The 12,280-nt window shown below is 41.3% G+C and overlaps 1 protein-coding gene across 5 annotated transcripts in view; it reads left to right on the top strand.

Annotated features, from left to right (window-relative positions):
* Positions 1-12,280, top strand: part of UBR4 (ubiquitin protein ligase E3 component n-recognin 4) — a 141,033-nt gene that overhangs the window by 74,966 nt on the left and 53,787 nt on the right. For all 5 annotated transcript variants that reach the window (XM_030912638.1, XM_030912639.1, XM_030912641.1 and 2 more), the window contains 6 exons: positions 147-321; positions 6,757-6,853; positions 7,508-7,615; positions 8,088-8,204; positions 9,165-9,374; positions 11,445-11,594. In XM_030912638.1, the coding sequence (XP_030768498.1) occupies positions 147-321; positions 6,757-6,853; positions 7,508-7,615; positions 8,088-8,204; positions 9,165-9,374; positions 11,445-11,594 (857 nt within the window). The remainder of the gene's footprint in view (positions 1-146; positions 322-6,756; positions 6,854-7,507; positions 7,616-8,087; positions 8,205-9,164; positions 9,375-11,444; positions 11,595-12,280) is intronic.

The raw sequence follows: 12,280 nt of genomic DNA, 5'->3' as shown, positions 1-12,280 counted from the left end.
TTACTTAGCTTTATGTATAAGAAAAAAATGCTACCAGTTGCTGTCTAACGCTACCCGTTATTATCTATTGGCTGCTGCTTTAGAATGCACTGGGTTCCTTCATGCTTTGGGAGTTGATGTGTGCTTTTTAAACTATTTCCCTCTAGTGTCTGGCCGGAGCAGTGCTTATGGTGATGCTACAGCTGAGGGGCAGCCGGCTGGACCAGGAAGTGTCAGCTCAAGCACCGGAGCCATCAGCACCACCACTGGGCACCAGGAGGGAGATGGCTCCGAGGGAGAAGGAGAAGGAGAAGCTGAAGGAGATGTCCACACTAGCAACAGGTCAAAAACCTAGTCCTCCACAGTTAGGAGGCTTGCCTATCTGAGACTATTTCAGGAATAGTAGGACTGATCAGTTGCAGGAGGTAGAGTGGTGATAACAGTATATTTCTTTTGAAATATAAAGGTGTAAACTTCTGAAACAGTTTAAAATCTTAGGAAGTGCTCTAGGTCTGTCTTTGTCTTAGAATTATATTAAATCAATTACAGAGAGAATAGGAAGTGGTCTTTCTCTTAAGGCTCCTCTGAATATCTTAGTGACTGTAAAGTGATTGTCATAAAAACATGTCTTCCTTACCCACATCTTTCCAGTTTCATCAATATCCATACACTCAATGTATGGCATCCTCTTTACAAATGGCACCGCTGGAGGCTCAACATTTAGGTATATGTATTAGGTGTTCTAGAAGTGCTCCTTGTTCAGCATGTTCATAAGGTGAAGGAGAAATAAGACATAGCGAATACATGCTTATGGCTAGAAATACCAGTGGTGAAGTGTTTTGAAACTGAAAGTGATCTATAAAATCCTACTCCATTTTTGTGGTTGGGTTTGGTGAAGTGACTATGTTCTTAACCCAGAGGTAACTAGAGAAATAGAAGACAAACCTGAAAAATAAGACTCAAGATATAATGTTTGTTGAATTTGTTGAGACCAGCAGTTGTTACATTAGTGCAAAAATAGTAAGTCAGAATTTTTTTTTTTTTTTTTGAGACAGGATCCCCTCTTGTCGCCCTGGCTGGAGTGCAGTGGTGTGAACACAGCTCACTGCAGCCTCAACCTCCCAGGCTCAAGTGATCCTCCTACCTCAGCCTCCCGAGTAGCTGGGACTACAGGTGTGCGGCACCACGCCTGGCCAATTTTTGTATTTTTTGTAGAGATGGTGTTTTGCCGTGTTGCCCAGGCTAATCTAGAACTCCTGAGCTCAAGTGATCCGCTCATCACCTCCCGAAGTGCTGGGATTACAGGTGTGAGCCACTGTGCCTGGCCCAGAATTTTGAACTAAATGATTTCTATCAGGCAAAAACTATGGTGCCTGATGCAGTCAGGCATCAGAGACATTTAAAGGGGGCATCAAAGAGTGCCTTCCACGTTCCCTATATCCTATGCTTGAACTAGTAAGCCGTTTACTTCTCTGGATGAATTTCTCTGGTTCTGTTAATAGATGATATTTTGATAGAGTTTTTAAAAAATCTAACATTTTTCTTAGTGTGATTTCTAGGTTAATTTCCTTATGTTCAGTTAACTTGGTCTTTATGATTTTTTTAAAATTTACTTTAAAAATTTAAAATCCAGTCTACTTTTGTCTTCTAGTTGATATGGTTGAGTTCATTTATAATTAATGTTGATTGCTAACAGATTTGGAATGGATGTCTGCTATTACTTTGTGCTTCTTATTTGTTCTATGTGTGTCCTTTTCTTTCCTTGTTGGCTTTCTTTTGAGTTGACTTGCTAATTTTTTGTTCCTGTTTTTTTCCTTTTCTCCTCCAACTCTGCAGGTTTGGAAGTTGTTTCCTCTGTTTTTAATCTTTCAGTGGTTATACTATGCATTTTAACTTGCATACTTACCTTATTCAAAATGAAGTTTAACTAACAGCTGCACCTTCTTCCTGAATAATATGAGGATCTTAGAAGACTTTACTCCTTCTTATCAATATAAATGATCATTTTTGTGTGTTTTAACTTTTTTAATGTCTTCTTAAAGCCGTTAGGATTTTATAGTTTATATGGTCAGTGTTTGTTAAAGTTTTACTCGTATGTTTACCATTTTCTGTGCCTAACATTTCTTTATGCCTCTGAGACCTCCCATCCAGGATCATTTTTTTCCTGAACTGTAACATTTAGATTTCCCTTTAGGGAGGTTTGCTGGTTTACAATATCTCAGATTTTGTTGGTCTGGAAATTCTGGATTTTCTACATCCACAATCTTATCACCTGCAAATAACAGTTTAACTTTTTTCATTCCAATCTTCATACTTTTTAATTTTCTTTTCTTGTCTTATTTCATTACTAGGACCTCTTGTATAATGTTGAAAGAAGTGGTGATGATGAACATTATCTCATTCCCAAACTCAGGGTGAAAAGGTTTAATACTTTCTCATTAAGTGTGATGTTAGCGCAAGGGTTTTTTATGGATATTTATCAGATTAAGGAAATTTTGTTCCTAGTTTGCTGGGAGATTTTTATCTTAAATGGGTTTTTCAAGATTTCCAGTTTCTTGTGTTTCATGTATTGAATGACTTATACGATTTTTCTTCTTTATTTTATTAAAGGTTATAGATTACATTAATTGATTTTTCTGTTATTAAACCTATGTAGTCATGATGTGTTATCCTTTATATCATGTGACCTGATTTGCTAATTTTTAGGTTAGGCTTATCATTTTTCTTCGAGATGTCTTTGTCAGGGATTGATATTCACATTATTCTGGCATCATAAAATAAGTCAGGGCATGATCCCCTTTTCTCTTACTCTAGAAGAGTTTATATAAGATTAGTGTTCTTTCTTTCATAAATTCTTAGAGAAATTCACCAGTGAAGTCATCTGAGTCTGGACTTTATGTAAGGGAAGATTTAAAATTAGGTTTATTCTTTAAATGCTAGAGAATTATTTTTATTTATTTTGGTTTCAGTTTTGGTATATTGTATTTTAAAAGGAATTTGTTGATTTTATTAAAGTTGTCAGTTTTACTGGCATAAACCTGTTCATTTTTTTTTTCTCATCTTTTTAATGTCTTGACAATCTGTAGTGATTTGCCTTTTTTCATTTCTGACAATGGTGACTTATTCTTTTGTCAGTCTTGCTAGGGGTTATCAACTTTATTTGAAAGAACTGGCTTTTGGTTCTGGTTTTTTTCTGTTGTATGTCTGCTTTCTATTTTATTCCTGCTTTTTACTATTTCCTTTCTTTTGCTATTTACCTTTTTTTACTATTTTTTTTTGTTGTTGTTCTATTGTTCCTGTTCTATTTCTGGCTCATGAGATACAAACCTAAATCATTTAATCATATGTATTTTAAACCTACTTTAAAAATACATATTCGGCCAGATGCGGTGGCTCACGCCTGTAATCCCATCATTTTGGGAGGCCGAGGTGGGCTGATCACTTGAGGCCAGGAGTTCAAAACCAGCCTGGCCAACAAAGCAAAACCCTGTCTCTACTAAAGATATAAAAATTAGCCTTGCATGGTAGCATGCACCTGTAATCACAGCTACTTGGGAGGCTGAGATAGGAGAATTGCTTGAACGTGGGAGGCGGAGGTTGCTATGAGCCGAGATCACGCCACTGTACTCCAGCCTGGGTGACAGAGTGAGACTCCATCTCAAACAAACAAACAAACAAACAAAACAACCGTATTTGAAGCAACGTGTTTTTTCTAAAATTCCATCTTAATCTTGCTTTGGCTGCAGCTCACATATTTTGATAATGTTGTGTTTTGATAATGTATTTTCAGTGCTGTTCAATTCAAATTATTTTCTAAATCCTGTTGTAATTTAGTCTTTGGCCCATGGGATATTTAAAAGTATGTTACTAAATTTCTAAATATTTGGGAATTTTCTAGTTGTCTTTTTGTTATTGGTTTATAGTTTAATTTTACCATGGTTGGGAACATGCTGGGTGATTGTAGATTTTTTTTGTTTGTTTGTTTTTTGAGACGTAGTTTCACTCTTGTTGCCCAGGCTGGAGTGCATTGGCATGATCTTGGCTCACTGCAACCTCTGCCTCCCAGGTTCAAGCGATTCTCCTCCCTCAGCCTCCCAAGTAGCTAGGATTACAGGCGTGTATGACCATGCCCGGCTAATTTTATATTTTTAGTAGAGATGGGGTTTCTCCATGTTGGTTAGGTTGGTCTTGAACTTTTGACCTCAGATGATCCGCCCACCTCGGCCTCCCAAAGTGCTGGGATTACAGGCATGAACCAGGTGGATTGTAGATTTTTTTTTAAATCTCTTGAGACTCATCACTGCTTCTAAAATGGTGTTATATCTTCTTAGGATTTTCATTTGTTTTTAGGAAGAGGGTGAATTTAGGTAACCTAACCATATTGACAATGGAATTCTCTATAGTGGTTTTAAGTTAACCTTTTTTCATGAATAAGTTAATTAAATAATTGGTTAATGAATTATTTAAAATTTTTTTGGTTTTATTTTCAGCCTTTGCTTAGTTGAAATATGAATTATTTTAAATAAAACAGAATTTTACTTTAAGTCACTAAAGAAAAGGAAACTGCAGTTTTTGGTGCTGTGTTTACTTTTTTTTTTTTTTTTTTTTAAAGTTTCAGGAGTACTGTGTAAGAGTTTGAAAATAGGTTGGGTCTGGTGGCTTATACCTGTAATCCCAGCACTTTGGGAGGCTGAAGTGGGACGATCTGTTGAGCCCAGGAGTTTGAGATCAGCCTGGGCAACACAGGGAGACCCTGTCTCTACAAAAAATATAAAAATTAGCCGGACATGATGGCATGTGCCAGTGGTACCAGCTACTCAGGATCCTGAGGTGGGAGGATCTCTTGAGTCCAGGAAGTCAAGACTGCACTGAGCTGTGATTGTGCCACTGCACTCCAGCGTGGGCAACAGGGTGTCCCAGGCTCAGAAAACAAAATGAATGAATGAATGATGTTTGAAAATATTCTGCTGTGGTCTTGGTCCAAGTCTAGATTCTGCTCATTTTGTTTACTTTTTCTTCATGTGTGTATATTCGCGTGTATGGTCTCCAAATCTGAAGATATTAATCCATCTCGAAACAAATCCGTCTTATGTTTTATGTTCAAACTGTTGAACTGCTGCTATCATCTCACCTTTCCTCACTTGTACCTAGTCCATCTTTGAACAATTCTTAATCATTTGTAGTCCCCACCTAGCTTGGCTAATTATTAACAGACACATGCATGGTATTCTGAAGAACAGTTAGCTCATTCCTTTGAGTTCTTTTTGGAATCATAATAATTTATAATTCATGTAAGACCCCATACTTTGTTTCATTCATTCTTTTTTTAGAGACAGGGTCTTGCTCTGTTGTTCAGGCTGGAGTACAGTGGCATGATCATGGCTCACTGTAACCTTGAACTCCTGGGATCAAGTGATCTTCCTGAGGCAGGACTATAGGCACATGGCACCACGTCTGGCTAATTTTTTAATTTTTTGTAGAGATGAGATCTTGTTATGTTTCCCTGGCTGGTCTTGAACTCCTGCCTCAGCCTCCAAGTGTTGGGATTATAGACATGAGCTACCACACCCAACCCTAGACCCTGTACTTTCATCCAGACTTGTATTATTTTGAAAAGATTCTGGGCTAGGTACAGTAGCTCACTTTAGCTCTGTTGCCCAGGCTGGAATGCAGTGGTGTGATCATAGCTCACTGCATCTTTGAATTCCTGGGCTCAACCAATCCTCCGTTCTTAGTCTCCTGAGTTGCTGGGATTAGAGGCACACCACCATGCCCAGCTGTTTTCTTTAAAACAATTTTTTTGGTCTTTTTTTGTATTTTAAAAAATTTTCTTTTTAAGAAAAGAAAAAGAAAGTATTCTGGATACCTGCTAAGATATGTAACACGTGAAAATCACACATTAAAGAAAAAATAGGCATGTGGTTTCTTACAAATAATCTCTAAGATAAAAATGAGACAAGGACCATTTACTAATTATGAAAGTGAATCCATTGATTTATTCAGCAACTATATTCTTAATCTGTATGAGATTGTGTATTAGGGGAGACTAGCAACCAAATTGTCAGCAGGACCTTAATTAATTTTCATCATCCTCTTGAATCAGCATATTAGCTAGAGATCCAGGGGCACATACTTAGTACAGAAGGTCAGCTGTATATCTGCAGATGAAGGCTAGGTAATGGCCAATTGATTATATGGGAAAACTCATGGGTCCAGTAGGAGAGTGTGACATTGAAACAGAATATTGTATTAGGAAGATGGTGGACAAAGTGTGAGAGAATAGAGCAGTGACTGGACTTTATAAGAATTTGGGAAACGTGAAAAAGAAAGGGCTGAGTCACTGTGCAGCTGGGTGATACAGAATTTGTATATAGAAGAATTCTAGAAAATAATGTCTGGAGGCACAATAGGGCCACATATTAGAAAAAAGCCATAAATCTTGCAGTTGGAGCTTTGACTTTGAAGCTGAGAACTACCAGGGCCTGGAGGCTTGGGAAATACTTTGAACTTTCCTGTAGTAGGATTTTTTTCAGTGCCATCAGTTGTATTTTAGAATAGTTTTGCTTTCTTTTAACAGAGTGAGATCTCTCCTTCTGTGTTGCTGACTGGCATACCAATTAGGCAGTTCTTAACTTTTTTTTTAATGCTGGAGATTGTTCCTAAGCATTAGGCTTCTTGTTGACCTTGGTAGCAGGGTTGGAGTGGGGAGGGAACTATATTCAGCTGGTTTCTGTTGGAGTACAGCTCATGTTTTCTATCTTTTCCTCACCCTTTTAGGCTGCACATGGTCCGTCTAATGCTGTTGGAGAGATTACTTCAGACCCTGCCTCAGTTACGCAATGTTGGGGGTGTCCGGGCCATCCCGTACATGCAGGTATCTCTTAGCTCACCTGGGTCTCTGTCAGGTCATGATTGGACCATCCTTAAGCATGCCCGCATCTCTATTGCAGAGGACCTGGAAGCCTTCGTTTGGTGTTAGGTCACAGAATAATGCAATTTGATTTTTGAGCTACAAATTACAGCTCTTCATTTTATAAATGAGAAGGCTAAGGGTCAGAGAATTTTTTAAATGCGCAAGTTCATCCAGGTAGTTATTGATAGAGCCGGTGCAAAGCCCGCTCCTGAGATTCTGAGTCTCTAGTTTCTTTGTTGATATTAGTGGGCTAATAGCTGTTCTTCTACTCACTAGCTGTCTTCCTCAGATTCAAAACTGTTCTTTAATTCTTAGTTCAATGTACTACCCTTTCTCAAGCTGCTTTGCTTGGATATAATATAGGTTAGTCCATCAATTTTGCAAACTTTTTACAAAACATTTTTTGTAATGTCAAGTGTGGCATATATCAGAATTTGACTTTTCTGACTCTGAATACTGAAGCTTTGGATACTGGGAATTTAGAATGCTGTAATGGATTACAGTTATGATTGATAGGGATGTCAGGAAGATTAGGGTTTCTTCTGAAACATCCTGTATTTCGAGTTCTTCTTCTTTAGGAAATTGGGTTTTGTGTTTTCTCTCTTTGACTTCTAGGTCATTCTAATGCTCACTACAGATCTGGATGGAGAAGATGAGAAAGATAAGGGGGCCTTAGATAACCTGCTGTCCCAGCTTATTGCTGAGTTGGGTATGGATAAAAAGGTAAAATCTGAGAAGCAATCTGTGTGAGAAACAGGATTGGCTGAGATACTTCCTCAGGTTCCCATTTGTTTCATAGAGCAACTTCACCTCATTTCAAGGGGTAACCATCCACTGAGGGCTCCAGTTCTGTTGAGTCAACAAAAGTGTATTCAGGGCCTGCTTTGGCCCGAGCATAGTTTTGGACTCTGAGCATAGTTGAGGGCAAAGATGAAGTTCTTACCCTCATGGACCTTTTGTGCTCAGTGAGGTGAAAACATTAAATTAGTTGTTCATATCTTAATATGGCCTCCTAAGTGTATCGGGCTCTGGGTACCCCAAGTATAGTCCATGGATATACTCGGGGTTGTTTTGTGTCTGATTCAATCTAAGGAACACTTTAGGGCTGATGGGCTTGACTTGAAGGGATCTTGTTCAGAGGATGCCTCAAGCATCAAGTAAGTAGAGGTTTCTGGTCTTATGCTTTGGCCTGCAGGATGTCTCCAAGAAGAATGAGCGCAGCGCCCTGAATGAAGTCCATCTGGTAGTAATGAGACTGCTGAGTGTCTTCATGTCCCGCACCAAATCTGGATCCAAGTCTTCCATATGTGAGGTATTTTTGCTTTGGGTTTATGGGTTTGGGGAAAGGTAAGAGGATTGTCTGGGTAGTGCTAGGGCCAGCGCAGGAGTGTTGGTCCTCTGTAAGAATAAAGCCATTGTTCCCTGAGGGGAGTAAGATTCTAAGCTATCACCTTTTCAAGAGCAGAACCTCCACCTTTTTCTGAATCCCTTCCAAGCCCTGGTGTTTGCTAACAGTCCCTCCAATGGAGGGGTTAAAGGGTTTGGCAGTTCCATTATTGAAAAGCAGGGCTCTCTTCTGCAAGGCACAGAGTGGCTAAGAGGATTCCCCTAGTGTATGTTGCTATAAGGTGTGGTAATAAAGCAGAGAGAAAGCAATGTGTGTGTGGTGAAAGGAGATTAGCACAAAGCAGAGAAGGTAGAAATTGAGGCTGAACTGCATCCAATCTTAATGAGCTTAGGAGCTGTGGGGTTTACTGGGATTTGCAAGGCTCTTCTAATGGTCTTATTTACAGTAGCTTTTCTCCTACTTTTTTATGCATGTGATCACTTACCCCCATCTCCTTTGGAAGCTGGTTCTATGGAAGACTCTATAGGGGGTGGGGTGGGGTTGTTCAGAAGTGCCTAAAATGGAAAGTTTTCTCTCTCCTTCTTGAATTGGGCTTCTTTTCTAGTTGCTCACGGTAGAAGAGGGAACCCATCCCCTCCAGGGGGAAAGGTTATCTAATCTTGCCTCCCTGGCCTCCGGCGTGTGTGTGTAGCAAGGTTAGAGGTGAGAACAGGTGTGTTTCTTTGTCTTACCATGTGGTTGTTCAAAAAAGTTCCAAAAAACCTCACAAACTTTCTTAGGGAAGTTTCAGTGCAAGAGCCTGATTCACTCCCTGCCATAGAAGCCAGGACTATTGTGAGTGTGTTTCCCATCCCAACACCCACCCGAATTTCGCATTGTTTTACAAGCCATTCTTACCATCTCTGCGTTTTCTCTGTCTCCCAGTCATCTTCCCTCATCTCCAGTGCCACAGCAGCAGCTCTGCTGAGCTCTGGGGCTGTGGACTACTGCCTGCACGTGCTGAAATCACTGCTGGAATATTGGAAGAGCCAACAGAATGACGAGGAGCCTGTGGCTACCAGCCAGTTGCTAAAACCACATACTACCTCCTCCCCACCTGACATGAGCCCATTCTTTCTCCGCCAGTATGTGAAGGTGAGATATTTCCCTCATCAAAGAAACACTCGTCCTTTGTTCAGAGCACTCTTCTCTTTCCTTGCAGTGAAGAGAAGAGTGCTCAAGGGGCTGAGGGTGAAGAGCCATAGGAAGGAGCCGGTATTCCTTGGTGGGGGTTAATCTCAGCATGACTGAATAAATGACCACTTCTCCCAACCTTCTGTGGGATTCTGGCTCCTGCCTCTTTGTAAATTGGAGGATTTGAATGAAATCACAGTTATCTCATTTCACATTAAGTTTAGAAAAAGATGAGAAGGTACAAGCTAACGTCATCAGTTGTGGGTCATGACGTGTGTGTCAGATATTCCCTGTGCTGTCACCACGGAGAGGCCCTTTAACATATTATTAAGAAGATGGGCCTTCTGATCAGATGAATCTGGGATAAGTCCCGTCTTGTGTTCTTACTTACCAGTCTTGAAGCATGGAGAAGTTCTGTCTGTCTAACCTCCCTAACCTTCAGCTTCTACTGCTGGAAAACGAGCATGCAGATGGTGTCTACTTTATAGGGCTGTTGTGAGTGTTGAATGAGGTGCTGTTTGTAAAGGACTTAGCACAGTGCCTAGCATGTATCAATGCCCAGTCCATATTAACTGCTATCACCACTGTCTTCCTCACTGCCCACCCAGAATAGCTTTGAGTAGGGGAGGAATACAATAGGCATAGAGTGTGGATCTGACTGTGTCTTGCTGTTTTTTCATGACTCTTTGGTGGTTTTCTGTGACTTATAGGCCAAAAAGTTCTGGAGGACCCAGCCACCTGCTTGACTCTCTAGCTTTGTCACCTGTTACACCTTACACGCAGCCTGCCAGCCTGTGCATTTCCCAAGATGTGGCGTGTTGCCTTTGTTCGTGCTGTCCCTTCTGGAATTCTTTCCTCTCCCTCTGCTCCCCTTTCTTCCCCTGCCTAGTGAAGTCCTAACCCATCTTCAAGACTCAGCACAAGCTTTGGATCCTACGGAAAACTTCCCTAACACACTCCCTGCCATCAAGTCTGCTCAAGAGAGCCTTGTCCTGGGTTCCCGGAGCACCCTGTGCGCTCACTCACCTGTCTTCCCCTCCACACTCTCAGCAGAAACCATGTTTTATTACTGTTTACAACTCCAGTGCTTGATACAGAACCGATGAATAGCTGGGAGTTGAATATGTGAGGCACATTGTGCCCTCAAACTCTTACAGATTCTTTTTATGGGACCACACAACTTGCAGGATAGCTGTTGTTTCCACTTTCCTCAGATCTCTCATTTACCTCTGCCTTTTTGTGTTACATGAAGCCAGGAATCTTGGCTGAGTTTAGTGATCTTGACAGCCTTGGTTTATTTAACAATTTCTTTCTTTTTTTTTTTTTTGAGACGGAGTCTTGCTCTGTCGCCCAGGCTGGAGTGCAGTGGGCGGATCTCAGCTCACTGCAAGCTCTGCTTCCCAGGTTCACGCCATTCTCCTGCCTCAGCCTCCCGAGTAGCTGGGACTACAGGCGTCCGCCGCCTTGCCCGGCTAATTTTTTGTATTTTTTAGTAGAGACGGGGTTTCACTGTGTTAGCCAGGATGGTCTCGATCTCCTGACCTCGTGATCCGCCCGTCTCGGCCTCCCAAAGTGCTGGGATTACAGGCTTGAGCCACCGCGCCCGGCGGTTTATTTAACAATTTCTTGTTATCATGGGAAATTTTGGTTCTAGGGAATAGAATAATCTCATAGAAGTCAGAGATCCTTACTACCTTTTTTTTTTTTTTTTCCAATTTTTTGGCCTTTCTAGCACTCATCTATGTAAGCAGAGTACAATCAACCCAGTGTCAGAAGCCACAGAGTGAAATATTAGGACTTTTAGAAGTGAGGTCTGTCTCCACTGTAACCTTTGCATGTAATTAAATTGCCCCCAGAAGCCTGGGCCTTCTGAGTTTGTAGCATAAACTGTCAGTCAGTCTTGATTCCAGCTCTGAAAGGCACCTTTTACCACCTCCAACGTGTAATATGCCTAGTGAGCCAGCGGTTTTCCTAAGTGTGGTCATGGAAAATCGACAGTCACAGGTTCTCATGCAAGTTTTCTTCTCCCAGGGCCATGCTGCCGATGTGTTTGAGGCCTATACTCAGCTTCTGACAGAAATGGTACTGAGGCTTCCATACCAAATCAAAAAGATTGCTGACACCAATTCCCGCATCCCACCTCCTGTCTTTGACCATTCGTGGTTTTACTTTCTCTCTGAGGTAAGTGAAAGTCCCAAGCTGCATGCTTGTTGGGCTGAGGACACATCTGCATTCACCTCTGTGGGCCCCTTTCTTCCTCATCCTCACTCGGTATTTCCCCTTGCAGAGTTCCTTTCTCCCTTGCAGGTCTTGGTCTTGCCCTGCTGGAACGTACTGTGGGTAGAACTGTGGGAGATGTGTATCAATAGCAAGCCATACTTTACCTTCTGATTCTGTGTGTTAAACTCCCCCACATGTGCTCATAATGGGCAAGTTTAATAATTTAGGTTCTGTCAGGAAAACAAAGTATACTAGTTATCTTAATAGAGAGATTTTAATATGGGAAATTGGGTAAATGCTCTTAGACAACAAAAAAGGCAAAAAGGAAACATTGAGGTAACACAGGGATAGTAACTGCCGGAAGCAGTTATCAGGAAGCGGGTGCCCTGCGGGGATGTGATGCGAGTGATTCTGGGAGCAGTGAGAGGAGCTGATGATTAGAACTCATTGTGGCTGCCAGGGTTCAGGGCTGTTGCTAGGACTGCAGGGAGATGGGAAGAAGCAAGCCCCTTCTTCCTCCTGCTGCCAGCGTCCCTCTCTGTTGGCAGAACCTAAGAGGGAGCCAGCTGGCAAAGAAGTAGTGCACTTGGCATAATTCTGGCCTGGGCATCACTGGGCAGTGTTGGTGGGTGGGTTGGGAACTGAGA

Source organism: Rhinopithecus roxellana, chromosome 12 (assembly GCF_007565055.1).
Source record: "Rhinopithecus roxellana isolate Shanxi Qingling chromosome 12, ASM756505v1, whole genome shotgun sequence".
NCBI classification, from domain to species: Eukaryota; Metazoa; Chordata; class Mammalia; order Primates; family Cercopithecidae; genus Rhinopithecus; species Rhinopithecus roxellana.
The sequence above is the reverse complement of the archived record's forward strand: the minus strand, read 5'-3'. Positions and strand labels throughout refer to the sequence as shown.